The sequence below is a fragment of the Manis pentadactyla genome, chromosome 4 (genome assembly GCF_030020395.1).
Source record: "Manis pentadactyla isolate mManPen7 chromosome 4, mManPen7.hap1, whole genome shotgun sequence".
Lineage (NCBI taxonomy): Eukaryota > Metazoa > Chordata > Mammalia > Pholidota > Manidae > Manis > Manis pentadactyla.
This window is the reverse complement of record NC_080022.1, coordinates 173274388-173302145: the sequence shown is the minus strand read 5'-3', so window position 1 is coordinate 173302145 and position 27758 is coordinate 173274388. Positions and strand designations below refer to the sequence as shown.

Genomic DNA, 27758 nt, shown 5'->3' with positions numbered 1-27758 from the left:
AATATATCTCCAAATCCTCCTCCCTTCTTTAAATATTCTTGCACTCCTCTCTCTCTCTCACACACACACACCACACACACACACACACACACACACATACGTGCACATACTTTTTATGGGGATCTCTCTCTCCCGAAGTAGAATGGAAGTTAGATCAAGTCCCAGGTTCTGTTCAGGGCTTTTATATACAGTGGCTAGATATATCCAGGCCTTGTAGCTAGTGGCTGGCCCATAATAGGTATTCAATAAATATATATTAAGTAAATATTTAATAAATATTAAATCCATGAATGAAAGAAGTGTTAGTTTTTAAATATGAGAAAATTAATTGGATAACTTATGCCTTTTCATCCACAATGGGTGCCATGAAGGTATATACTACCATTTAACATAATTTTATAATCATGAAATTATTCATTGGGAATATGTGGAAACTTATGCCAATGAAAACAACGGTACTCATTATCAGGTATACCTATGAGCATAGATCAATTTATTTCCAAGAGTGGCTTCAAAGAAACTTCAAGTATAACATAATTATTCAAATTCACTAATAATTAAAGAAATTCAAATTAAGACAATTGCATCAATTAGATAAGATCGGTCTAAAAAATTGGTGAGTCCTAGTAGTGCATGGGAAAGTGGTCAATGTTGGTAAGAATATAAATTGACCCTGCCATTGTGGAGCATAATTCAGCAGCTTTAACAATTTAATTTGCCTATATCTTCTACCCATCGAATCCGCTTCTAGAATTCTATCCTAAAGAAATAGTAACATAATTATATGGTGTATCATGTGTAGATGTTTATTGAAAATTTGTCATAAAGCAAAAAATAGAAAAACTATGGCATCAGAAAGCAGAAGCTTCCTATAAAAAAATTTTTTTTAATCTGTATTTGTCCATTATATTTTTAGGTAAAGAAAGCATATTATATGCCTATAATATATATTGTTATTCAATTTTAAAACTGTATGTTTTTGTGTAATAGTTGTGTCATGATAAGCGTGGGGAAGGTTGGGAAACATATGCACCAAATGTTGGCCCCTGGAGAAGGGGCTGCAGAGGCAAAGGGGGCACGTCTGACTTCCTTCTACATAGTAAAAGAGAGAGAGTGTGTGTGAGTGTATGTGTGTGTTTTGTACATTTGATCTTTTAAACTGAAAAAAACTGTAGTAACATTTATTGATCATGAGGTAGGTATTCTGACAGCTTTCCACTTATGAACTCATTTCACCCTCACGTTAATTTTATGAAACAGCTATGTTATGGTCTCCATTTGAGAAGTAATGAAATGGAAGCACAGAGAGTTTAAGTAATTAACCCAAGGACTCACTGCTTGTCAGTAGCAGAGCCAGGATTTAGAAAGCAGGCAGCCTAGCCCTAGAGTCTTGTATTCTTAACCACTGCACTATACTGGGTATACTGCATGGAATAGAATTGAATGTATACTCTGAAGAAAGTCAAAGGATGACTTAGAAATCCTGTTCAGGTACAAAAGTAGGAAACATAAATGATGGAAAGAGAGTAGAAAGGACGTTAAGTCTCTTGGGGCAGATTTCATATGTCTTAAGCTTATTGCTAAAAGTAGTATAAATAGTAAATGAACAGATAAGGCAATTGTGCTACTAATTGCCCATTTTCTACAGTTCCAGTAATAAAACTCAAAAATTCACTGTGCAGCCATTACTGAATCAGAGGATTACATCTATATCCTGGTTATTCTGTTTCTTAGGATTTTTTTCTCCTGGCATTGTACATCATCAAATTATGCCTTTGTCTTTTTTTATGGATTAGGAATTAAATAAAAGGCAGGCTCAAAAGGACTTAGAGCACGCAATGCTACTGCGACAGCATGAATCCACGCAAGAACTGGAGTTCCGCCACCTCAACACAGTGCAGAAGATGCGCTGTGAGTTGATGAGGCTGCAGCATCAAGCCGAGCTCACTGACCAGCTGGAGCATAATAAACGGAGAGAGCGAGAACTAAGGCGGACGCATGTCATGCAGGTTCGACAGCAGCCTGAGAGTCTGAAGGTACCTTTAGCCTAAGCTTCTTGGCAAAGGAGAACAGATAAAAGGCACCATGTAAACAGTAAAAGTCTAAGCCAGGTGTCTGTCATAAAGAAATTGAATAAGCTTTTCTTCTTTTCATTTTAAGCATGTTTGGTTAGTGTTGGTGTAGAGGGTCTACAGCTGCAGACTTCTGCTTGTGTATTTCTCAGCAGAGAACCAAAACATGGCCCGAACTTTTTAACTGTGGGAAGTGTCATAAATAAGATTCAAAATTCTCATTTTAAGTGTACCCAAATGTCCAGTGTTGATACTACAATCTACATATCAACATCCTAACCTGCTGGCTTCTCTCTGTTGTTCCAAGTTTTATAGTTTTGGAATCTTATTTCCTCTGAATGTGATTTGTATCCAAAAGAGGCAGTAAGTTCTTATTTAGTACAGAAACCAATGAATGAAAAATGCCTTTTTACCCCCTCTCCCTTCACTGTCAATACTCATCTTTAGAGGAATAGTGGAATTATCACACTGTTACTCCCATTCTTTCTGTGTTTGGTAACATAAGTAAGACCAGGGCATGTGTAGTTGGAGTGTATTTTTTTAATTAGTACATCAGAGTGAAGCAAGGTATTACATGCTCTCTTGTAGACAAATAAGGAAAGACAAGTGTTTCATACATATCAAAGAACCTTAAATTTTGTATTTGCTTTGATAGAGAAATTTATTTATATGATACAAAATTCAAAAGATGCCAAAGTGTATTTATTATAAAGTTAAAGCTTTCCCTCTCCTTGTTCTTTAGGCCACCTGGTCCAGCCCCCTCTACCAAAATCAACCAGAGTTAACAATTCCAAGGAATTTTCTAATTTTATAACTTGTAATAAATATGTGAAGTATAATCACATGAATCTTAATAAACAAAAAACCAAAACGACCCACTATATATGTTGTCACCCACAGTAGTACCTCAGTTAATCTGTACATGTCTGCACATTGTAAACTTGTGTTTACATCCAATAAACCCCCAGTTCCACAGTATCTTCTTTACCCCCTTTTTCAATCTCTTTGACAATTTAACTATAAAACTATCAGGTAACAACACTTACCTGAATAACTCTCCTGAAGTGAAGTGAAATTCACTCACAGAAGTAATCTGTGTCCAAACCAGAAGCTAAACCATACCTAGTGGTATCTCTGATTCCTATTCAACTCCATTCATACAAGTTGTCCTGAACAAAACACAGAAGCAAAGCTAAGATTTACCCTTTCTTGTGAATCTAAATAAAATTTTATACTTGGCTGTATCTTCAAAACAGCTAATGAACATCATTTACAGAGTGGCTCGTACATTGACTACCCTCATAACCATCATTAGTTAATGCTTATCACAATCAGAATTCATAATGATTTTCCAGATTTATTTTGTCTTTGTAGCGGTTACATAGTAGAGGTTCTCATCAAAAGATATTTAAAGCATGTCTATAAAATGAATTACAGTTTTAAAGTGAGCAGCACCCAGAAGTAAACCAAACTGAAAGCTTGTTTAGTTTTCTTTGGTCAGACCATAAATCTGATAGGACTTCATTTCTCTGGGGCTTGTAATAGGTGAGTTGTTTACTGTTTAACCCTTCATTTTGGTTCCCTGTTGTGGCAGCCTTCTCAGTTTGAAAGCTTGTAGACACTAGTCTGATTTTCACAGATACTGTTAAAAAATCAAGGGGAAAAATAATGTCTCACACTCATAGTCAGACTTCAGATAGAAAGCGTCCTTCTCATGATACGTAAGCTCAAGACTTTCCGGAAAAGAAATTGTTCTGTTACTTTAGTGGGAAAGAAAATCACCATTTCCTCTTAGTTGTATATATCTATCTACTTGTACAATTTGAACAAAACAGACTCTTTTTTTAAATTAAGATATCATTGATAAACAACCTTAAGAAGGTTTCACATGAGCAACATTGTGGTTTCAACATTCACTCACACTATCAAGTCCCCCCCAACCCACTGCAGTCACTGTCCATCAGCGTAGTAAGACACTATAGAGTTATTACTGTCTTCTCCGTGCTGTGCTGCATTCCCCGTGACCCCACTATATTGTGAGTGCTAGTAATAGTGCCCCTTAATCCCCTTCTCCCTCCCTCCCCACCCACATTCCCCAACCCCTTCCTTTTTGGTAACCCTAGTCCCTTCTTGGAGAAAACAGACTCTATTTTAACATCATGTCATTTCATTTACGTAAGTAATAGTTGCAACTTCTGAAGGTAAATTTGTATTTACTAAGTAGTAGTTCAACTTCAATAGTTGCAACTATTCCAACTTTCTCCAAGACTTTAAGGGGGATAGGAGGACTTCAGTTTGCACACTTAGGTAAGCTGGCAGTATTTGTAGACATTGGGGCACCATTTCTGAGGAATGACTTTGGTAAACACCTATTGTTTATCTGCCATTTCTTCATCTGCCATTAGGTGACGTTTTGTCAGTATTAAGTGAGTAAGAAACAACTGGAACATGTTTATCCTGCTTTCACTTGAGTGAAACATTGAGGAATATAGTTTATTCTTGGTATAAGTATTAATCTCGTTGAAAAAATTTTTCATGGCATTCCTTCTTGTCATTAGCTAGTGATATGGAGTGACTATAGTTTTCTTGGCAATATATTTGAATATTTAAAAGTTTTTTAAAGAATGGAGCCTGTTACACAAAGTCAGAAGAGAATTCTAAATTTCATTGTTCCATTTCTGGCTAACTTGGAGGAATTTTATTAACCAAGGGCAGTATTTAAGAGCAGTGCTAAGTGTAACTAAACCAAGAGTTTGTATTTCTAGCTAGACATTTCTTGACCCTTCACAGAATAAAGGTACATGACTATGACTTAGTACCTCAATTGGTGTAAAATGCAGAAAAGGATATATATTTGATTTTGTAGTATGGGAGCAAAGAGTGTGAACTAGTTCCTTGACAAGAGTGTTTGGTCATACATGCATTTGCACACTTAGTCAACCATTCAATATCTGGCAGTATATATATTGAGGTAAATAATTTCAACTATAGGTTCTGCCTTTGTGTAGCAAATGAGTGTTGTTACTTGTAGGCTTGATGGGTATACCTTATAAAATATATCTCATCTTACTAAGTTTTGTTGAAACTTGAGTTCACAGAATAATTAACCTGTGATTTAAAGCCAGAGTTATTCTGTTTCTGAACTCAAATTATTTTATTTCAAAAATGTTTATGTAGTTCATGTCTGTTATCATTACCACAAGAAGGGTTGTCCCTTCTCTTGCCTCATAACTTTTCTTTGACCTTTGAAAGATTAGTTGGCTGACTTTCAGGTTTTTGCTCGCGGTGCTAAAGAGTAAACCCTAAGGAGAAGCAGACCCAAAACTTAGCCATCTTAACTGAGCAGTATGACCACAACATTAATGAAATGCTCTCCACTCGAGCTGTAAGTTTATTTTACTTAGGCAAAACAAATTTAGTGCCCCTTTCCTTCCACCACCTGAATAAAATCCCAACAATTGAAATATTAAGTTGGAAATGAAAAGTCTGCTGCACCTCGGGAAATAGGGATGGTGGTCCATATTCTTCTTGTTCTCAGCATTGCTTGGAAATATGCAGGATGCATATGTAATTCTCTTTGATACACTTGGTGATGAGGTTCCACATAGGCTCTCTGCTGGTGCCTTGAAGAGGTTTAGTACATATACCAACAGTGTATCAAGATTGGAGAAGCAACTTTGTTAAGCAGTGTTCAAAAAGTAGTACTTTATCGGGAATCCAGATGGTCACATTTGAGTGCAGGTACAAAATATTTGCTACGTAAGTTTACAGACTTTTTCTTACTGGGCCAGATAGTAAATATTTTCGGAGGAAAAAATTGAGGTTATTATGTGGGTATTTACATAGCCATTTAAAATGTGACCATTTCAGAATGTAAAAAACCATTCCTAATTAGTGGACTATTGAAAAACAAAAACAAAAAATCAGGTAGCTGTTCAGATTTGGCCCATAAGCTGTGGCATGCTTGTCCCTGTTCTGTAGTTATTTCCATTGGAGAGAAGAGATTCCCAGTCTTATATCAATCAGATTCTATGTTTTTCTTTAAAAAATAATGATTACTTAGGCATCATCCAAATAGCTTATGATAGCTTTATTCTTATAATGCCGTCATCGGTTGCTGTTTTCCTTTTCCAGAGATGTTTACTCCAAGATGTAAAAGAGAACAGTTGTGCCCTATAGAAGAGTAGTCTGCCTTAACTGACACCTCCTCCTTTCCGTAGGTCATGAAAAGATAGCTCACAGGAGGATATATCTGTTTTCTTTCTCTCTTTCAGCCGCATTTGGATGAAGCACAGGAGGCAGAGCGCCAGGCTTTGAAAACGCAGCTGCAGCAGGAACTGGAGCTGTTGACTGAACTTCAGAGCAAGATCAAAATGCAGGCTGAGGCACAACACGCTCAAGAGCTTCGGGAGCTGAAACGGAGGGTCTCCCTCCGCAAGACACTCTTAAAACAACAGGTATACGTAAGAGAAAAAAGTAATTGTGCCAGGATTTGCTTTCATCAAAATCATTTCATAAATATATTTTCGTGATGACAGAGATGGCATTAGATTGTTTTCACAATACCATATTTCCTTAATTCTAGTTTTGGTAGTGTTTCCTTTTTCTTTAAAATTACTGATTCAGTAATGAACCTTAAACTTAATGAGTGTGATGTATTAAAGGAATATACTTAAGTAGTAATTGCTAGAGGAATGATGTGGAGTTATGTGAAGACAGTTGAATTGTAAAAGGATAGCTCTGGCTCCGTCTTCCTCCCTTCTTTTGTGTACCTAGTTGTACCTAAAGAAATTGGAGAGAAACTCAGATAGTGAAGGAAAAAACTTTAGTAATTGCTTGAGAGAGACAAGGAAAAGGGATCAGGAATATACTTTATTCATTCATCCCTGGTCTGAAACTGTACAGATTGATGCATTACTAGAAAAGAGAAGGTAAAACCAGTTTTATGCAGATGAAGAGTCAGGCTGAAAATATTATTTCTAGCTGTAGCTTTATTTATTTTACTTATTCTTTGTCATGTATATTAGAACCAGAATCCCTGAATTCACTTGTGTCCTTTAAGGTACTGAGGCTGTGTGTGTGTGTGTGTGTGTTGGAGAAAGAACAAAGGGTAGAAGCTTTTGAGAAAGAAGGAGAGGAAAGGCGTTTGTCCTGAGTAGCGGCAGGATATCGGTTGTATCCAGGATGGAACGCTATGTTCCAGAATTCCTGGGCCATAAGTTCCCAGCAGCTGGCACGGTCTTAGGTCCATTGTAAGTTAACACGTGCCTAATGGTTTTGTCTATTAAAAATCGTCATTGCTTCTGGACCATTAATTGGCCCATAGATTTTCCTCTACTTTCTACAGTTCTTGTGATAAAAATAGAATACCTCATTTCTATTAAAAAAAATATGTTCTTAAAAACTCCACCTAAATAAGGTGTTGCTATTTCTCTGGCACAGCTGTCTTTATTACTGGCTCCTGTAAGAGTTACTTGCCTCTAAAAATTATCTCAATTGTGTTTCTCATTCAAGATGGGAAGACAGAAACACATATACATTTTTAGAAAAATGTAGTTGTCCCATGTACAGAATTCATAAATCTGCCTGATTTCAACTTGCGTATTTAAAATTTAGTCTAAAGTTCCATCTCTTATGCTTCAAAATTATCACTAAAAGAGAAGCCTATAGTATCTCAGTCACAGTGTTATGAGAGAAATATTGGTACTGTTTTATTTGTATTTTTAGCTCCACCTAGTGGCTCCGAGTTAAAGAGAGCTAATTAGTATCTTAGGTGTAGTCTTATTTCAATATATGAACTAAGGCCTTTATGTTCTACGAAACCAGGTAAAATGTTGGCATAGGGCTGATACCATTGCAGAAGTGCAGTGGCACTCTCATCCGTTGTTAATGCATTTTGGAAAGCAATTTGGAAGTATATATTGATCTTTGAAAATGTTAAGCAAAGAATTTAGAGAATTTAGAGAAAAGAAATCCTGAATACAGGAAAAGCAATATGCATAAATTGTTAATTATGGCATAGTTTATAATGGTTTAAAACACCTAACCATCTAAAATAATGAAGTGCTTATGACCAAGCCACTTAATAAAATCTTACTCAACCATTTAAATAATGGCTATAAAGATTGTATTAATGTGGAAAAATGCTTATGAGGTGTTGAATAAAATAAAGACAAATCACACTTAAAGTGAGTTGAACTAATACTTATAATGGCTATATTAATATGGTAGATTGGTTGTGGTGGTTTGTATTTGATAATAGACATGCATAAGATTATTTAGTATTAAAAATAATAAAAGAAACAGTGGAATAAATCTACAGTGCTTTGAGTTGCTGCTTGATTTTTAGGGCTCATGTTTATACTTCAAGTGAAGTGCATGACTATAAAGCAGTTTGGGGTCAGTCAGTTGGCAACTACCAAGGCAGTGATATACCCATGGTATGATTTGAAAACATCGTAACATCCGTATTTTCTGTACTTTGTGCCTACCGGTTGTACAGATAAGAAACAGTCATCTGAAAATAGAGGTGGAACCAGAGAGAATGTTAGTTGTTTCTAGATGTATAATAATTCTGTTTGAAGATTGCTTTCAGCCTCCAAATGAACCAAGAATTGTCCTCCAGGTCGAGACACCAACAGAGGACGCCTCAGTTGAGGCTCACATGAGGTCTTACTGCAACTTTCCTTGTGCTTTATTTACAGTAAAGTTTCAGCAAAATGACAACATAACTATAAATGTTCAATTCTATGTGCATTTCATACATGCATAAAAAGTGGCAGTATTTCCAAAGCATAAATGGGCTTTTCTCTGTCTTAACATTTCCTTTCATTTCCCCTGAATATTTCACTTAATATCAACAAGATGGTTGGTAGTTTTTAAATAAGAATTGACAATTGGAATATCTTACAGGACCTACTGAACTGAAAATATTCACACATTTCATTTCAGCGAAGATAGGTTAGGAGAGAAGTCTCAGAAGTCTTATATCCAGTGAAACCACCTTTCTTATTTACAGTAATAAATAAAATATTTTCAAAGAAATGGGGGTTAATATAACCTATCACAAATCTTAGTTTTAATTTTTATTGAAAAATATTCTGAGTTTCTTAAATGACAAAACTAATTCAGCAAACAAAATTGAAGGGGTGCTTACTGGATAAAAGTGGATAAGCATTAATGTGTTTAATATTTTTATCATGAGTTTCCTTCAGATAATATACAGGGCATTCAAATTAGTTAAATACTCAGTACAAGCCTATCCTTTATTAGGTCCTTCGAATTAGATGTTCTTAATAAATGGATTTTTGAAATTTTAAAATAGAAAAGATTTAAAAGAAAAATTTGAAGTTATTTGAATCCTTACAGATACATAAATTTAATTCTATATGAATTGGGTATTTTATATGTAGGTAATAAAAGAGTGGAAAAGTTATTTTACAAATACATATTTTTTTAAACTTGGCAAGTATAGAGAAACAAATAGAAATTAAAATGTCTTTAATCTCACCACTCAGAAATCACCAGTTAACAATTTGATATCTTTCCCTTAGAAGAAGCATTGTGTCTAATCTAGGTTCTCTTTCAACCTTCATTAGGAAGTGCCCTCTCTAAACCTTTGTAACATTTTAGTACTTAGAGTTTAATAATTTTCAAACTCACCCTACCAAAGTCCATTCTGGCCTATTTGTAATTCCCCACACACATTTTATCATTTTGCATGCCTTTGCCCATGTTCCCCCTGCTGAAAATATCTTCCCCTTCCCTTGTCTTCTGGTGAACTTGTGCTTTTCCTTCCGAATCCAGTTTCTGTCACCTTCTCTGAGAAGACTTCTTTGCCCTACTCCTCTTCCCCTATAGGGTGAAGTGCTCCATCCCTTTGTATTTCTGCTTTACCTTATAAATCTGTTTATTACATCTTATATTATGTGGCAGTTTTTTGTTTGCATGTGTTTCCATGCTAAATTGTGTGTTTTTAAAAGGGCACTTTAAAAAAGATACATAAGAGGGGACTTGATAATATGGGTGAATGTTGTAACCACAATGTTGCTCATGTGAAACCTTCATAAGATTGTATATCAATGATAACTTAGTATAAAAAAAGATACATAAAAATTAAGCACATTTGTTGAGCTAGATTTCTGTGTAGAGAACAATGACTATTGGCTTAAGTCCTCAAATATCTTAAAACGTAATTTAATACTTCTTTACAAATACTCTTTATTTCCTATTTTTTAAAAACTTTCTATCATGGAAATTTTCAAACATACACAAAAAGTATTAGTGAAATTATTAAGAACTGGTACAATGAAGTCCCCAGAAACTCATTACCCAGCTTCAACAGTTATCAGTATCTTGCTTATATTTCATCTGTTTCCCGACTCCACATGCAGCTTTATAGGGGAGCAGAATAGGGGGCAGAGTATCTGAAATACTTTAAAGCAAATCCCAGCATAGAATCATTTCACTCCAAACACAGATAAGGAAATAAGGACTCTTTTACTTCAACATAGTCATAATTCCATTGTGTTAACTAACAAAATTATAATAAATGTTTAAGATTACCTAATACTCAGTCCATAGTTAGATTTCCCTTTGTATCTAAAAAAAGGTCTTCTTGATTTATTTAGATTGGAGCCCAAACATGGTGTAGACATTGCATTTGATTGTCTTTTAAGCCTTTTAGTCTCCCAGGCCCTTTTTTTTTTATTATTGTGGACTGGGTCATTTGCTTTGTAGGAATTCTCGCATTTGAATTTGGCTGATCCATCCTCATGGTGTCATTTAATGCATTCCTCTTTACTTTACATTTCCTGTAAAATGGTCATTAGATCTAGGGGAATGATTTTATTTACATAAATTTTTTTTCCTTTTAAAAATTTTTGCAAGGAGTTTTCATAAGGGTTTCTGTGTTACACTTCCTTTTGCATCACATCAAAAGATATATAATGTCCAGTTGTCCCACTTTGAAGTCATATTTGATGAGTGGGCTCAGATATTCTCGTTCATTAACAATTTCTCCATCAACTTCTTCCCATTGTCATTGACTATTGTGTATTTTTTCACACTAAAAACTATTTCTAGTCAGCTATATATATATCTATAAACCTTTGAGTTGTCCAAAACTGATTATGACGGCTACCCAACCACTGATTTCTAAGTACATAGAGTCTCCTAACTTTCTAATGGAAACTTTATGGTTTTTGTTTGTTTTTCACTTAATGCTCTGATCTTTCTGGGATATGGTATCAGATGAGGTTCCATTTTTATTTTCTTCCAGATGGTTAGCCACTTGTGCCTGTGTTGTTTTTCCCATTAAAATAATTAGTGCTTTTGTCCTGCATTAAAAACTTACAAAGTTCATTCTGTTTCTGTTTTACTAATTACTGGTTCCTACACCAATACCATATTTATTATATTAGAGTGACCTTATGGTGTATCTAATAAGGCTACATTCTCCTTACACATTTTCTTTTTCAGTCTTTTTACCTAATGGTTTTGGTAGCCATTGATGATAATTGCCTTGATTTATTATTTCAATAGAGATTATTACCTTTGCTTTTAAGAACTTGATTTTACACATTTTAGCAATATAAGTTATATATGATTCCTACAGTACATCTCTTTGATTTTTAAATGTACATCCTTTAAAACAGCCAGAGTGGACATTTTTATGATTCACTTTAAACCAGAATAATTATTGTTTCTGTAGTTTATAGATTTTTTAAAATAAATGAGCTTTCTTTTTGCTTCCCCCCACCAACCCACAACAGATGGAAGAAGAGATATCGACATTTCAGAATGAGTGCAGTGAAAGAATACGAAGCCTGCTGGAGCGGCGAACGAAAGAGATGAAAGCTTTCCAATCTGAAAGCGAGGGACTAGGTTTTAGAAACGACCTTTCTAACCTTGCCCCTGAGGCATTCAGCCACAGCTCCCCCAGAGCTCCTCACAGGGCGCATCCCATACGTGGCCTAACACAAGCCTGGGGCCATCCAATACAAGATGGGTCCCCAGCCATGCAGGTCACCCTTCTGAGCCAATGCATGGGGTACCCCGAGGTAGCAGTATGGGAGTTCGCAATAGCCTTCGGGTTCTGAGGCGGACAGCTGCCGGGGGATGGACGGAACAGGGCATGAACAGAAGCACCAGTGTCATTTGACAAATGTCCAATGGGTCACACATGTCTTACACGTGACTTAATAATTGAGAATGGCGAGGAGGAGCCAAGATGGCGGCGTGAGTAGGACAGCAATCTCCTCCCAAAAACATATATATTTTTTAAAATACAACAAATACAACCATTCCTAAAACAGAGACCAGAAGATACAGTACAATAGCCAGGCTACGTCTACATCTGCAAGAACCCAGTGCCTCACGAAGGGGATAAGATACAAGCCGTGGCCTGGCGGGACCCGAGCAGCTCCCAGCGGGAGGAGAGGAGTCAGAACGGGGAGGGAGAGGGAGCCCAGGACTGCTAAATACCCAGCCCTAGCCATCCGCACCAGAGCATGGACACACAGTGCGTGGTGTGCTGGATACTAGGGAAACTGAACAGTAAAACCTGCGAGCGGGTCCCCGTAGCCGGCGCACCTGGGACAAAAGAAAAGCGTGTGCTTTTTGAAGGTCTTAAAGGGACAGGGACCTCACAGCTGGATGGAGGCATCCCGGCAAACAGCCCAGCAGCTGGGAATCCCCGGGAACTCCAGGCGCCCCGACCCCCTGGGTGACAACGTAGCTCGGCGGCCCCCCACAGTGATAAACAGCCTCCCGCCCACTCCCCCCCTGGCTCGGCCCCACCAGAGCAGAGTAGCGGCCTAAAAGTGGCCACGCCCACAGCAACCGTGAGGAGCCTACTCCACAGTAGCGGGGCAAGAATCAGAGACCCTGTCTGCACGCAGCTGCCCAGCAAAAGCCACTAGGGGTCACCGTTCTCCCAGGAAAGGAAGGCCAGGAGCAAGTGGAAAGGGACTTTGATCTCCCAGCTGGCACACATGCCGACTGCCTACGACTACCTCTATCACCATGAAAAGGCAGAAGAATTTGACACAGACCAGACTAACCCAGACATCCTCCCCTGAGAGGGAATCTGAGGAGATAAGATTTGACCAATCTTCCTGAAAAAGAATTCAAAATAAAGGTCATAACCATGCTGATGGACTTGCAGAGAAATATGCAAGAGCTAAGGAGGGAGAATACAGAAATAAAACAATCTCTGGAACGACTTAAAAGAGGAATGGACGAGATGCAAGAGGCCATTAATGGGATAGAAATCAATGAACAGGAATGCAGAGAAGCTGACACAGAGAGAGATAAAAGGATCTCCAGGAGTGAAAGAATATTAAGAGAACTGTGTGACCAATCAAAACGGGACAATGTCCACATTATAGGGGTACCAGAAGAAGAGAGAGAAAAAGGGATAAAAAGTGTCTTTGAAGAAATAATTGCTGAAAACTTCCCCAAACTGGGGAAGGAAATAGCCTCTCAGACCATGGAAGCACACAGAACTCCCAACACAAGGGACTCAAGGAGGACAAGACCAAGACACATAAAAATTAAAATGGCAAAGATGAAGGACAAGGACAGAGTATTAAGGGCAGCCAGAGAGAGAAAAAAGGTCAACTACAAAGGAAAACCCTTCAGGTTATCATCAGACTTCTCAACAGAAAACTTACAGGCCAGAAGAGAATGGTACGATATATTTAATGCAATGAAACAGAAGGGCCTTGAATGAAGGATACTGTATCCAGCATGATTATCATTTAAATATGAAGGAGGGATTAAACAATTCCCAGACAAGCAAAAGTTGAGGGAATTTGCCTCCCACAAACCACCTCTACAGGGTATTTTAGAGGGACTGCTCTAGATGGAAGCACTCCTAAGGCTAAACAGATGTCACCAGAGAAAATAAAATCACAGCAAAGAAAGTGGACCAATCAATTACTAACTAAAGGCAAAAAATAAAATCAACTACCCACAAAAGCAGTCGAAGGAAACACAAAAGAGCACACACACACACACACACACACACACACACACACACACACACAAGAAAAAAAACACCTAACATACAAAGAATGGAGGAGGAGGAATAAGAAGGGAGAGAAAGAATCATCAGACTGTGTTTATGATAGCTTAATAAGTGAGTGAAGTTAGACAGTAAGATAGTAAAGAAGCTAACCTTGAACCTTTGGTAACCAAAACCTAAAGCCTGCAATGGCAATAAGTACATATCTTTCAATAATCACCGTAAGTGTAAATGGACTGAATGCACCAATCAAAAGACACAGAGTAATAGAATGGATAAAAAAGCAAGACCCATCTATATGCTGCTTACAAGAGACTCACCTCAAACCCAAAGACATGCACAGACTAAAAGTCAAGGGATGGAGAAAGATATTTCATGCAAACAAGGAGGTGTTGCAGTACTAGTATCAGACAAAATAGACTTCAAACAAAGAAAGTCACAAGAGATAAAGAAGGACATTATATAATGATAAAGGGCTCAGTCCAACAAGAGAATATAACCATTATAAATATCTATGCACCCAACACAGGAGCACCAACATATGTGAAACAAATACTAACAGAATTAAAGGAGGAAATAGAATGCAGTGCATTCATTTTAGGAGACTTCAACACACCACTCACTCAAAAGGACAGATCCACCAGACAGGAAATAAGACACAGAGGCACTGAACAACACACTAGAACAGATGGACCTAATAGACATCTACAGAACTCTACACCCAAAAGCAACAGGATACACATTCTTCTCAAGTGCACATGGAACATTCTCCAAAATACACCACATACTAGGCCACAAAAAGAGCCTCAGTAAATTCAAAAAGACTGAAATTCTACCAACCAACTTCTCAGACCACAAAGGCATAAAACTAGGAATAAATTGCACAAAGAAAGCAAAAAGGCTCACAAACACATGGAGGCTTAACAACACGCTCCTAAATCATCAATGGATCAACAACCAAATCAAAATAATTGAGAATGGCCATTCCGCTGGGACAGTCCACCAAAGGAAACTCCCTGCAGACGTCACCACAAGCAGCCTCCTCGCGTGGGTGCTACCCTGTGGAAGCTGAGGCATGTGGGATACTTTATTCATTTTTGTCAAGCGTTCTGTCTTGTGTTTACTAATTGGGATGTCATAGTATTTAGCTGTCAAGTTTTGTGTTTTGTTTTGTTTTTAACTTTTGGGGAAATTTTATGTAAAGGGGAATTGGTGTGTATGTGTGTTTATCAAATATGCACACACATGCACACATATAGTGCATGTGGTAAAAAGAAACTGGTTAGATAGGGGGTATTTTCTGAAAACTGCAAAAACAATTCAGCAACATGGCTTGAGTCATCACTTTTGGACAACTCTATCCTAAGAAATTTGTGAAAAGATCTAAGGCCTTTCTCTGTATACCCCAGGTTCTTATGAGCCACTCACAGCAGGCAGCATATGCTAAAACAAGTTACTATGGAAACACCCCTGTATCCCCTCACCAATGTATTTTGTTTATTAAATAAATGTATTTTGTCTGACTTTTGTTTATTAAATTGGCCTCATTTGGAGTAGGAAACAAGTGGAAATCCATGAACACTAAAGGGTTGCATTGACTCTTTCAGAGAGTAGAAGACAACCTAATTCTTTTTCTGAATGCTGCAAGCTTGTCAGCGATTTTTTTTTTTTTTTCGGTCCATTCAGTTGTGCCTTCTTTGTGGTATGGTGAGATGGAGGTGCTTCAGGAGATCACAAGTTTTGGGGAAATTGCGTCATCAAACCTGTGAGCCTCCAAAGGGGAAGACAAAAAGGGTGAGAGGGGCCCCTGAAAGCTCATATGATGGGTATGTTCAGTAGCAGAGTAAGGAGATGAAGCCTATATATATCCTGACGTTTTGTTGCTTATGCTGTGATATGTCATCCTAGCTGAGCTAAGCTCTGTTAAATTCCAAGACCCCAAACAGTACTTTTACTTTGCTTATACAAAAACAAAGACATATAGCCAATACAAATTAAAGGCCAGAGGTATTTGAATGATGCCATATTTACAGACCACCATCTCGTGGAATTCTCATCACACTACTTAGACATAATTCGATTACCCCTTTTGGTTTATGGGGTTTCCTGTTTACAAGTAGAATAGCCCGTTATTTAAATGCTTAGTTGCCATAGTGAGCCAGGAGTCACTGAGCCTGTGACTTTACCAGCTGCTGACTAACCCTCAGCACCACTGTAGGTTTTGCTGCATGTGCAGGTCCTCTTCTTTTTTTTTTTTTTATTGTTGTTGATTGCTGTTTTTGTTGCTGCAATACTTTACAAACTTCTAGTTCTAAAGCCTTGGTGCTAAAGTACTACTGAAAAGGAACCAGCAAGTTTGGCAAACTAAAAAAAAAATAAAGTGAGTTATGGTGGTCAGGAATTCTCTTGACGAAAGCTAACTTCTTTTTTCCAGAGAGGGGTGTGTTTTGTTTTATTTTGTTTTGTTTTGTAATGAAGGATCCACCCGATGCTGACAGTCAGATGTGACTTGGGGTCCCACTGCCACTGTGGAGACTGAGCTGCAGATGGGTGGGAGCCATGAGTATGACCTGAAGGGAAAAAATGTCCTTCCCAGTGAGCTCTCCAAGTTCCTTTAGGTTACTGTCCTGCCCTCTCCCCAGTTGTCTTGAAGAACCAGGAGCCCTGCTGCTGACAGATTCCTGCTGTTCCCAGAGGGCTCCAAGGCAGGATTCTCCAAGGCCCTCTCAGTGATGCTCTCCACCTAGACCAGACTAATCACCACTGAAATCTTGGTTTTCTCAACCAATTTAAGTCTTCTCCAGGTACGTCAGTCCAGTCTGCCTGAATCCACCCCTTTAGGACTTTCTAGCATTCATTTAATGGGAACTGGGAGAAAAATTAATATTTCAGTGTAAATATTTTTAAAACCAAGATCACAGTAGAATTCACACACAATCATAAGCAGTGTTTCATGTAGCACTCTGGTCCGTCACCCTCTTGGCCATGGTTGGGATCACCAGTTTTTAGGTGGACATAACATGTACTTGATTCTACTGAAAGGGACTTTTAATTATTTCAGTAGCTCTTCTGCATTCAAATATTGTACAGTATCTCAGACAAATTGAGATATCTACATGTTTAGAGGAAAGTGATAGGACCAAGCTTTAGGATTTATAAAATGTCCAAAAATATAATGGAATTTGATACCTTTTAAAAAATTCTTACTAGGTCTGGCTCCTTTACACTGCTGAAGCAGATCAGTTTTGCATATAAAACTCTAAAATCGAAATGGACTTAAATTAGTCAAACTGAACTACTGAGTTCATGCAGACTGTATGTACTTGTGAAATCGTGATTAAACACTGACTCCAAATGTCTGTCCAGGAGGGCTTTGTTTTTGCCACGCAGATCTGATTGAATTGTGTGGCAACCAGTTTTACATCACTATACCTGGATTGTTCCATTAAGTTAATTTGAATTAAAATATATATAGTTTGCAAAAAAATAAAATAAAATAAATAAAATATATATAGCTTGCAAAAAGATTCAAATTAATTCAGATTAATCGTTCAGATTGGTTTGTGTGTGTTTGTAAGATTAACTTCTGAGGCATCTCAATCATGGTAGGAATCGTCAAAGAGTAAAAGCAGGAAAATTTGAAGGATTTTGAAAGATCCTAAAGAGAGAAGCAGGCACTTTCTCAATCAGTGTACAAATGTCAACCTTTGATTAACTAATACTACCTCCTCCCCAGTGCTGGTGTTCACTTAATATATATGTGTTTAAGAAAAAAAAAATATGGGAAATTTGTCCAGCATATCAGAAATTTGTAAATGCTATATCTGGTATCCAGAACTTGGCAGTAAAAAGTTTCCTGTGTTCACTATCTCTCCCTTTTTCTAAGTTAACATTTTGAAAATGTAAAACCTCATACCTTGAGATATTCCTTAATTGGGTTCCCTTCCTTTCATACATATTTTTTTCTCCATTTATTAAAATCAGCTGTATCCCCAAATTACAGTATCTACAGGTATTTTCATTGATACATAAGGTTAGCTGGAAAATGTATTTATATTATTTTTATTCAGAACTGCCATTCTTTTCAGTGATCTCTATACCTGGAGATGACTAGTCCTGCATTTAAAGCCACACCCACAGGTATAATATGCTTAGTACTCTAAGCCAAGGATTTACCAGTAAATTGAACTTTTTAGCATAACCATCATGATGTTCAGCCGCCTGGACATCAGGTAAACACCACTCAGCACACTAAGAAACCGTCCTTGACACTCCTTCCCACTCCCGCCTGTTTCCTCACCACCTTTTCAAAAACCAAAAACTCTGTTATGAGTGTCTTTTTCAGACCATAAGGCAGACTTTAGTAACTTTCTGCTTTAAGTACTAAATGTCTGGCATTTTAAACTTTCATAGAGTACATTGTGTTGGACACTGGAATAATACTCTTTATTTTCATTTTCACCTGTGAAATATGACTTTATTGTACTTGAAACACCTCTTTTGCATTTCTCCATTTGTGCCATTCACTAGTGGAGATAAATTGTATTATACCATGATCCACTGGCTTTTTAAAAAGCTGCTAAGTATGCACATTTTTGGTATAGCTATTATCATCTGTATGTATATATTGTATGTACACATGAGTGCCTATACGTGTGTGTAGATAGGTGGATGTATCTCATACTGTACATTTCCATCAGGGCACTTAAGGTTCTGTCACTTGGTTATTTCAGACCTCAGTTAAGGCAAGAATGCATGTGTTTCTTAAGAGTGAGTACTCTGGGTTGATATTTATGAAAAGATGGTCATTAGATGCTATCTTTTCTTTTTTAATACCCTCTTAGCACTTGTGTGGGTGGAAAGAAAGCTGGGTAAAATGTGGATCCATAAGATGCAAGGCAGTAAAAAGTACTGGGGATGGAGCCAGTTAGTGTGTCCATGGGTCTGTGTCGTGATACAGTAAAAAATAAGTGATGCAGAGAGAAATGAACCATGGAAATTGAAAAACACTGGTGGTGATTCCTCTGCAAAGATGATAACCAATCACATGGTCTTCATGTGTGCTATCTATACATTTTTCTTAGTGATGCCGTTGATCCTTGTACTTTCTCTACTCCATTAATACTAATAACTATTAATTTTGCTAAGGACCAAAATAGCCAAGAAAGGAATTACTGTTATGGCATCTAAGGTTCTCCTAAACTAAAATCAACAGACAATGGCCACTGGGAGAGAGGGATATGGTATTGCCATGGGGTTTTCTCCCTCTAGCTGCCTCTCCTTGCTTGCTAATAGTTCTTCATGCACCTTCTGCCCCTTCTGAGCCACTACTATATAAGCACAGATTTGGCCCAACACAGCAGCCCTTTCCTAGGAATTTTATATGTCCTGCATATTTTTGTCCCATTCTCCCAATGTAAAGTGTCTAGTGTGTATTCAATTCAGGAAATAATATGTTTAAGTATATAAGTATGAATCCCTATTAGTGATGTAAGGAGGTTTCTGTTCTTTAGATAAACTTCTTCCTCTAAGGGAAAAGTCACATCTTGGGCTGCCATCTTGGAGCTGCTTACCAAAATACAGATCATTATTAAAGAAAAACAAATTCGCTATTCTGTTTTTCCTCATCTAACATGATCGGGCTCCCACCAGTTTGTAGCAATGCCTTTGAAAAGGCCCTCTAAGTTGGTAAGAGCTGGAAGTTTCCCATGCTCAGATTCCTTAAAAGGATGAAGAGTGTGCTGTACATTTAGCAGACTTGCCTCTAGTGCACAGGGACTACTGATTGAAGTCTATTTTGCTGTGTGTCTGGTTATGTTGTCTGAACTTTTATGAAATCATTACAATAGGTCTGCATTGGAAATGCTTCTTTGTGAAAAACTAATTTTATTGAACACTGTCTAGAAAAAGAAATTGAAGCTGAGAACTCTTCCTTTATTGTGCATTTATAATTTCTACTGAATTCTGGTAGCCCTCCTTATAGTCACATTGACTAACTTTTCCCTCTTTTATATTCAGATTTACAAAATCTCACTCATACAAGGGAAGAGAAGCCATTTGGCCTAATGGTCGTCTTCAGATCACAAGTTACCAAGAATGGACTAACAGTCACCAAAGGGAAAGGGACTGGGGAGGATGGGTGGGAAGGGAGGGATGGGGGGGAAAAGGAGCATTATGATTACCACACATAATGTGGTGGGTGGGGGCCACGGGGAAGGCAGTATAGCAACCGCAATGTTGTTCCTGTGAGTGTATATTAATGATACCAAAAAATAATAAAAATAAAATAGAAAAAAAAAATGATAAATGTGCCAGGTGGGGAACTGAAACTCATTACATTGCTGATGGGAGTGTAAAACAGTACAACTATTTTGGAAAACTCTTTAACAGATGCTTATCAAGTTAAATAAACATTTACTAGGATAGAGTAAGTCCTTACTAGTTATCATTTACTCAAAAGAAATTATAACACTGGCACACAGGAACTAGTACACAGCAGCTGTATTCACAATGGCCAAAAACTGCAAATAATACAAATATCTATCAATAAATTAATGTATTATAGAATTATGGTATATTCACACAATGAAATACTATGCATCATAATAACAAGGAGTAGAGTACTGATACGTGGCAGCAGCACAGGTTACTATGGAAAGCATTATGTTCAGCCAAATCCAGAAACAAAATTGTACATACTATACAATTTCCCTAAATTCTCTAACAGGCAAAATTTGTCTAAAGTGATAGATCTATGGTTGTCTGGGGCTAGTAGGGGGCAGAAAAGGGGATGTGAGAACAACAGGAACCACAGGAACTTCACAGGATGAAAGAATGTTCTACATATTATTGGGATAGTGAATTATACAAGTGTACACTTTTCAAAACTCCAACTGTACATGCATTTACTGCATGTAAGGCATACCTAAATTTTATATATATATATATACACACACATATATATAGTGCAAACTTATGAACAAAGTATGGAAGGATCTGTATGAAATGCTAATATTTCTCTCTTAAAGTAAGTATGGCTGTGAAGAGCATTACCTGTTAGCCTAGACATCTGTAATACCGAATTTTTGTAGCAATCACTCATAATTTTAAGAAATTTTGTTCTAAATTTGAGAAAAATAAAACAGAATATTTTTAAAACCACAACACATATTCTAATTAGGGAGACTACCCAAATGGCTATTAGCAAATTTTTTTTAATCCACAAGAGACTAAGGCATTTTTTAAAATTTCTATGTCAAAAAATTTGAATCAAACACAAGAACGGAAACATCCAGATTAAGGGTTAATTAAGGGTTAATATTCCTTAAATATATACATAGCATTCAAATCACTCAGAAAGTACCTAATCCACCAATATATAAATGGCCAAAGCATATCAACATTCCATAAACAGGTAATATAAATAATTGGGAGAAGTCCAAACCTGAAGTATAATGGGTGTAGTCATGAGTTTTCTGATTCCGTTTTCCTCTATCTCCTGTCTTTGACTTAAGAGTTGCCTGAGTAACTATTTTGATAGTGCTGATGACAAGAAAACCCTTAAAAGGAGTCCCCTTCTTCTATGCCAAAGGGGACCCTGTGATCTGGAGATGGTGAGGAAATATGCTGGGTTTTTTTCCTACTCTTTTTCCTCTTAGCCCTAGGCTTGCAGTGCCAGAGAAACAGAAAAACCCTGTGAGAAAAACCTTTCTCTCAGGCCAGAAAAGCTAGAAACAGGGCCTCTGTTGCCCAAACAGTATGAGGAGAATTGCCATTATGTTTTTTCTTCCTTTTCTCTCTTCTTTCTGCACTTTATACAAGGACAGCCCCAGTTACGGGGGAACTGTACAATGCAGAAGTCTAAAGGCATCTGTGTCTTTCTGATCAAAGTAACTGGGAAAAGGCCACTGGAAACTGAAGAGAATGGGGGAGATCATGGAGAAGAAACAACTGGAAAAGACATCCCTATTCTGGGTATAAAGTAATACAAATAACAACTTGTGTTTGTTTAAAATAGACTCAGAAAGCATAGCAAAGGCTATGAGAAAGAGAACTAATAATGTATGATATATACTACTGCCTAAGTCCTAGACTATCACTGAGAGACATAGCACAGGGCAAATATAAAGAGCACAGGGAAAGTTTTGAAAGTAGAACTGGTATTAGAACCACCACCCACAGAAAGTGAGACAGAACGTGTCATCTACACTGGTTGCTGTCTGCTAAAACAAACAAATCAACCTTCTCCAGAAGATGCAAACATGACTCAGAAATGACAATATCATATTCAAAATGACCAAAATAAAATCCAAAATTTACTGCACATGCTAAAACAAACAACACACACACACACCACTGGAGAATGTGACAAATTCTCAAGGGAAAGAAAGGACAGATGGCTATTTTGAGATGCCTAATGTTGGAATTATCACATAAGACTTTAAAGCAGCCATTATAACCATAGTAAATGCGGTAATGGTTAACACTCTCGAAATAATTGGAAAGACTGAAGTTCTTAGCAGAAAAATAAAAACTATAAAAGAAGATCCACATTGAGAAATTTAGAACTGAAAAATATAATTACCAGAAATGACAAGAGAAATTGCATGGGCTCAACCACTCAACAGAGATGATAGAAGGGTGTGTAAACTTGAAATAACAGAGCAGCAGAAATTATCTACACTGAAGAAAAGGCAGGAAAAAACATTGGAAAAAATGAATACATCCTTAGAAACTTGTGGGACAGTATCAAACTGTCTAAATTTCACATTACAGGTGTTATATAAAGGAAAAGAAAATTTTATTTTTTTAGAGAAAATAATTCTTACTAAAAGCAGGAAAGAGCCCAGATTTGACAAAAACATAAATTTAGAGATTCAAGATGCTCAGCAAGCCCCAAACAGAGCAAATTCAAAAGAGTTTAGGCCTGATAAGGCCTAAAATTAAAATCAGTAACAAACAGTTAGGCCTGATAAGGCCTAGACATGTCATAATGCTAAAAAGCAAAGATAAACTAAAATTTGAATGATCACAGATTTCTCATAAAATACAATGGAGGCCACAGAATGTTGAATGATTAAGGTGAGGAAAAGTAAGAACTGCCAACCCAGAAGAGAATCCTTTATCTAAGCAAAAGTCTTGTAGAATGAATGCAAAAAACAGAGAGAGAGAGAGAGAGAGAGACTTAGATGAAGGAAAGCTAAGAGAATCTGACTTCCATTAAGGGAAATGTAAAATATTAAACAAAAGACAGCTGAAGGCTATATAAATACTACATGAAATATTCAGAGCTTCAGAGCTAGGAAAATCACAAGGAGTAGAGAGAGACATTACATAATGTCATGATTCCATTCATCAAATTATTTAGGCCTGCTCTAATCTTTATTATGTCCCTCCTTCTACTGACTTTGGGCCTCATTTGTTCTACTTTCTCTAGTTTTGTTAATTGTGAGTTTAGACTGTTCATATTGGATTTTTCTTCTTTCCTGAGGCAGGCCCGTATTGCAATATACTTCCCTCTTAGCACGGCCTTCGCTGCATCCCACAGATTTTGCAGTGTTGAATTAGTGTTGTCATTTGTCTCCATATATTGCTTGATCTGTTTTTATTTGGTCTTTGATCCATTGATTATTTAGGAGCATGTTGTTAAGCCTCCATGGGTTTGTAGGCTGTTTCATTTTCTTTGAGTAATTTATTTCTAGTTTCATACCTTGGTGGTCTGAGAAGCTGGTTCAATTTCAATATTTTTGAATTTACTGAGGCTCTTTTTTGTGGCCTAGTATATGGTCTATTCTTGAAAATGTTCCATGTGCACCTAAGAAGAATGTGTATCCCGTGGCTTTTGGGTGGAGTGTTCTGTAGATATGTGTTAGGTCCATCTGTTCTAATGTGTTGTTCAGTACCTCTGTCTCCTTACTTATTTTCTGTCTGGTTGATCTGTACTTTGGAGTGAGTGGTGTGTTGAAGTCTCCTAAAATGAATGCATTGCATTCTATTTCCTCTTTTAATTCTGTTTAGTATTTGTTTCACATATGTAGGTGCTCCTGTGTTGGGTGCATAGATATTTATAATGGTTATATCCTCTTGTTGGACTGACCCCTTTATCATTATGTAATGTCCTTCTTTGTTTCTTGTGACTTTCTTTGTTTTGAAGTCTACTTTGTCTGATACAAGTACTGCAATTCCTGCTTTTTTCTCCCTATTAGATGCATGAAATATCATTTTCCACCCCTTTACTTTCAGTCTGTGTAAGTCATTGGGTTTGAAGTGAGTCTCTTGTAGGCAGCATATAGACAGGTCTTGTTTTGTTATCCATTCAGTGACTCTATGTCTTTGGATTAGTATATTCAAACCATTTACATTTAGGGTGATTATCGATAGGTATGTACTTATTGCCATTGCAGGTTTTAGATTCATGGTTACCAAAGGTTCAAGGGTAACTTCCTTACTATCTAAGAGTCTAACTATACTCACTTAGTATGCAATTACAAACACAATCTTAAGGTTGTTATTTTTTTTCTCTGCCTTTTCTTCCTCCTCCATTCTTTATATATTAGGTATCATATTCTGTACTCTTTTTCTATCCCTTAACCTACATTGAGGTAGTTGATTTAATTTTGCATTTGCTTAGTAATTAATTGTTCTGCTTTCTTTACTGTGGTTTTAAACCTCTGGTGACAGCCATTTAGCCTTAGGAACATTTCCATCTATAGGAGTCCTCCAAAATACACTGCAGAGACAGTCTGTGGGAGGTAAATTCTCTCAGCTTTTGCTGATCTGGAAATTGTTTGATCTCTCCTTCAACATTAAATGATTATCTTGCTGGATAGAGTATCTTGGTTCCAGGCCCTTCTGTTTCATTGCATTAAATACATGATGCCACTCCCTTCTGGCCTGTAAGGTTTCTGCTGAGAAGTCTGATGATAGCCTGATGGGTTTCCCTTTGTATGTGATCTTTTTTCTCTCTCTGGCTTCTTTTAATACTCTGTCCTTACCCTTGATCTTTGCCATTTTAATTATTATATGTTTTGGTGTTGTCTATCTTGGCTCCCTTGTGTTGAGAGATCTGTGCACCTCCACGGCCTGAGAGACGATCTCCTTCCCCAGATTGGGGAAGTTTTCAGCAATTACCTCCTCAAAGACACTTTGCCTTTTTCTCCCTCTTCTTCTTCTGATACCCCTTTAATATGAATATTGTTCCATTTAGATTGGTCTCACAGTTCTCTCAATATTCTTTCATTCCTAAAGATCCTTTTTTCTGTGCCTCACCTTCTTCGTTTCCTATTCTCCACTTTCTTTTTCATTTATCCTCTCCTCCACCATATCTAATCCACTTTTAAATCCCCCCATTGTACTCCGTAATGAATGGATCTCTGTGCTGATTTCTTTCCTGAGTTCTTGAATGTTTTTCTGTACCTCCATGGTCATGTTTATTATTATTTTTTTGGAATCTCTTTCAGGAAGGTTGATGAGTTCATTTCATTTTCACTTGACCCTTTTTCTGGTGTTTTGGGGATTTTGGTTTGAACCAGGCTCCTTTGACATTTCATATTTGTATGTGGCACCCTCTAGTACCCAGAAGGTCTACTCTCTGGAGCTGCTTAGCCCATGGAGCAATGTCAGCAGTCACAGGGGAGCAACGTTGGTGACTGAGGATTGGGAGGAGCTGATTCCTGCTTCCCAGCTACTGTGCATCTCTCCACAGACAGACCAGTGGGCCAAGCACACAGGTGTAACCCTCTGTGCTTTGCCTTTGTTGCTGCTGTAGGCAGGGCCTCCCTTGGCTGGACTGATGCCAGGGAAGGGGCAGCTGGTTTGCAAGCCAGTGCCAGCTGGCCAGAAGGTGCAGCAGGCTGCATATCATGGTGGAAGGCTTTGGAGCTGTGTAGCCAGCCAGGGGGATGGAACGCCTGAAGTTCCTGAAAAGTTCCCAACCTGCTGGGCAGCATGCATCTGGACAATTTTGTCTACCTATCCTTTTTCCTGAGCAGCAAGCCCTGTGCAATCCTTGCCCATTTATTAGCCCTCTCACTGTTAGGAAGTCTCTCATAATGCCTGCCTTTCTTTGGTCCCAGAGCAGCTAGATGTGGATCCCTGTTTTGCACAAGCAGCTGGAATCTCACTCTCCAAGTATTCCTCCTGTCTTAGCTTTCAAACCCCACTAATCTCCAGAGCTCAATGCAATATAGGTTTGTGCTCCCACAGCAGATCTCCAGGGTTGGGTGTTCAGCAGTCCTAGGCCTCCACCCTCTCCCCCTCCATTTCTCTTCCTTCTGCCAGTGAGCTGGGGTGAGAGAAGTGCGTGGGTCCCCCCAGATCACGGCTTTGGTATGTTACCCTTTTTGAGGTCTGTTCTTTTCTCCAGGTGTAAGAAGTCTGGTGCTGCCCTCTTTCCTGTTGATCTTTTAGGGTTAGTTGTATTAACTATATTTTTGTATTATATGTGGTTTTGGGAGGAGGCCTCTGTCTCACCTCTCACATCGTCATGTTTAATCTCATCTACCCGACTTAACCACTGTTACATGATAAAAGTATCAAGTTATCAGGACGTAATTCCATATCTACTGGTTCCCGACTCAGCACTTGATATTTTACCTATTAGATAAATATTTCTCCCTTTCCCCAATTGATTTGCTAGTTCTGGGGAACAGATATCCTAACATCAAAATGCCATCTTGGTTAATTTTGAAATAGTCACAAGTTAGAATAAATACGTTAGTAATACTGGTCAACCACCTCTTTTTCCATTGCAGCCTGATGTTTCTTGATAAGTTTCTTCATTTTGGCAGCGACGTTGTTACGCTGAGTTTCAAGATCTTTCTCTGATCTGAGGCGATGCTCATCCATCTCAGCCTTTAGCTTATCTTCCAGAGTCACCAGCTGTTTCCGATGTTGCTGCGGCATTCTCTTACAGCCAGACATTTGTTCTCTGAGCTGAGTTTCCTGCTCATGTTCTGGCATTTGCCTTATAACCTAAAACAATGGAGAGGAAAGAATGAAATAAAGCAAAACCTTTTTCTTTCAAAACCATCTTAGACCAGTCTACTATCAATGAAGTAGGTAATTCATGTAGGAGATCCCAGTCAGCAGCTTCTAATAAAATTTCATCTGAAAAAGCAGACAAGCTAGCTGGTTCTAAAATTTAAATGGGAATGTAAAGGACCTGGAATAGCCAAAATTTTGAGGGGGTTAAAAAGTTGGTAGATGTAAATTCAGTAATCTATACAGTGTGGTGTTGGTATAAGGACAGGCTGATTAGAGCAAAGGAACACAGAAAAATCTGGAAACAGACCCACATATATTCAGTCAATTGATTTGCTACCAAAAAGTCAAGTTAATTCAAAGAGGAAAGGAACTTTTTTAACAAATTCTGCTGTTACAACTGGTTCTCTGTATTCAAAATAAATAAATGCTTAATCATGCTATATATAGAAATTAATTTGAAAAGAGTCACTTTTCAAATTGTCACCTAAACCTAAAATCCAGATTCATACAGCAGAAGAAAACACAGAATATTGTCATGACCTTGGGGTCAGCAAATATTTCTTGGGTAGGACACAAAAAAACACTTACTATAATGAAAAAAATGTACAAACTGGATTGTTAGAAACAAAATTCACATAATGTATGATTAATCATTTAAAGTAAACAATTCAGTA

General features: G+C 37.6%; 1 protein-coding gene and 1 long non-coding RNA gene across 2 annotated transcripts in view; one reads left to right on the top strand and one right to left on the bottom strand.

Moving 5' to 3' along the window:
* The window catches only part of LOC118923228 (serine/threonine-protein kinase TAO1-like), a 60087-nt gene extending 44463 nt beyond the window's left edge, over positions 1-15624 (top strand). Inside the window, exons 17-19 of the mRNA XM_057501572.1 lie at positions 1797-2036; positions 6347-6529; positions 11846-15624. Coding sequence (XP_057357555.1) covers positions 1797-2036; positions 6347-6529; positions 11846-12172 — 750 coding nt within the window. The 3' untranslated portion in view covers positions 12173-15624. The remainder of the gene's footprint in view (positions 1-1796; positions 2037-6346; positions 6530-11845) is intronic.
* Positions 2758-5882, bottom strand: LOC130683593 (uncharacterized). Its single transcript, XR_008997407.1, has 2 exons — positions 5568-5882; positions 2758-3241 (listed from the first exon to the last, which is right to left on the bottom strand). It is a non-coding gene; the product is annotated as an uncharacterized LOC130683593 (long non-coding RNA).
* Positions 15625-27758: the final 12134 nt, after the last annotated feature.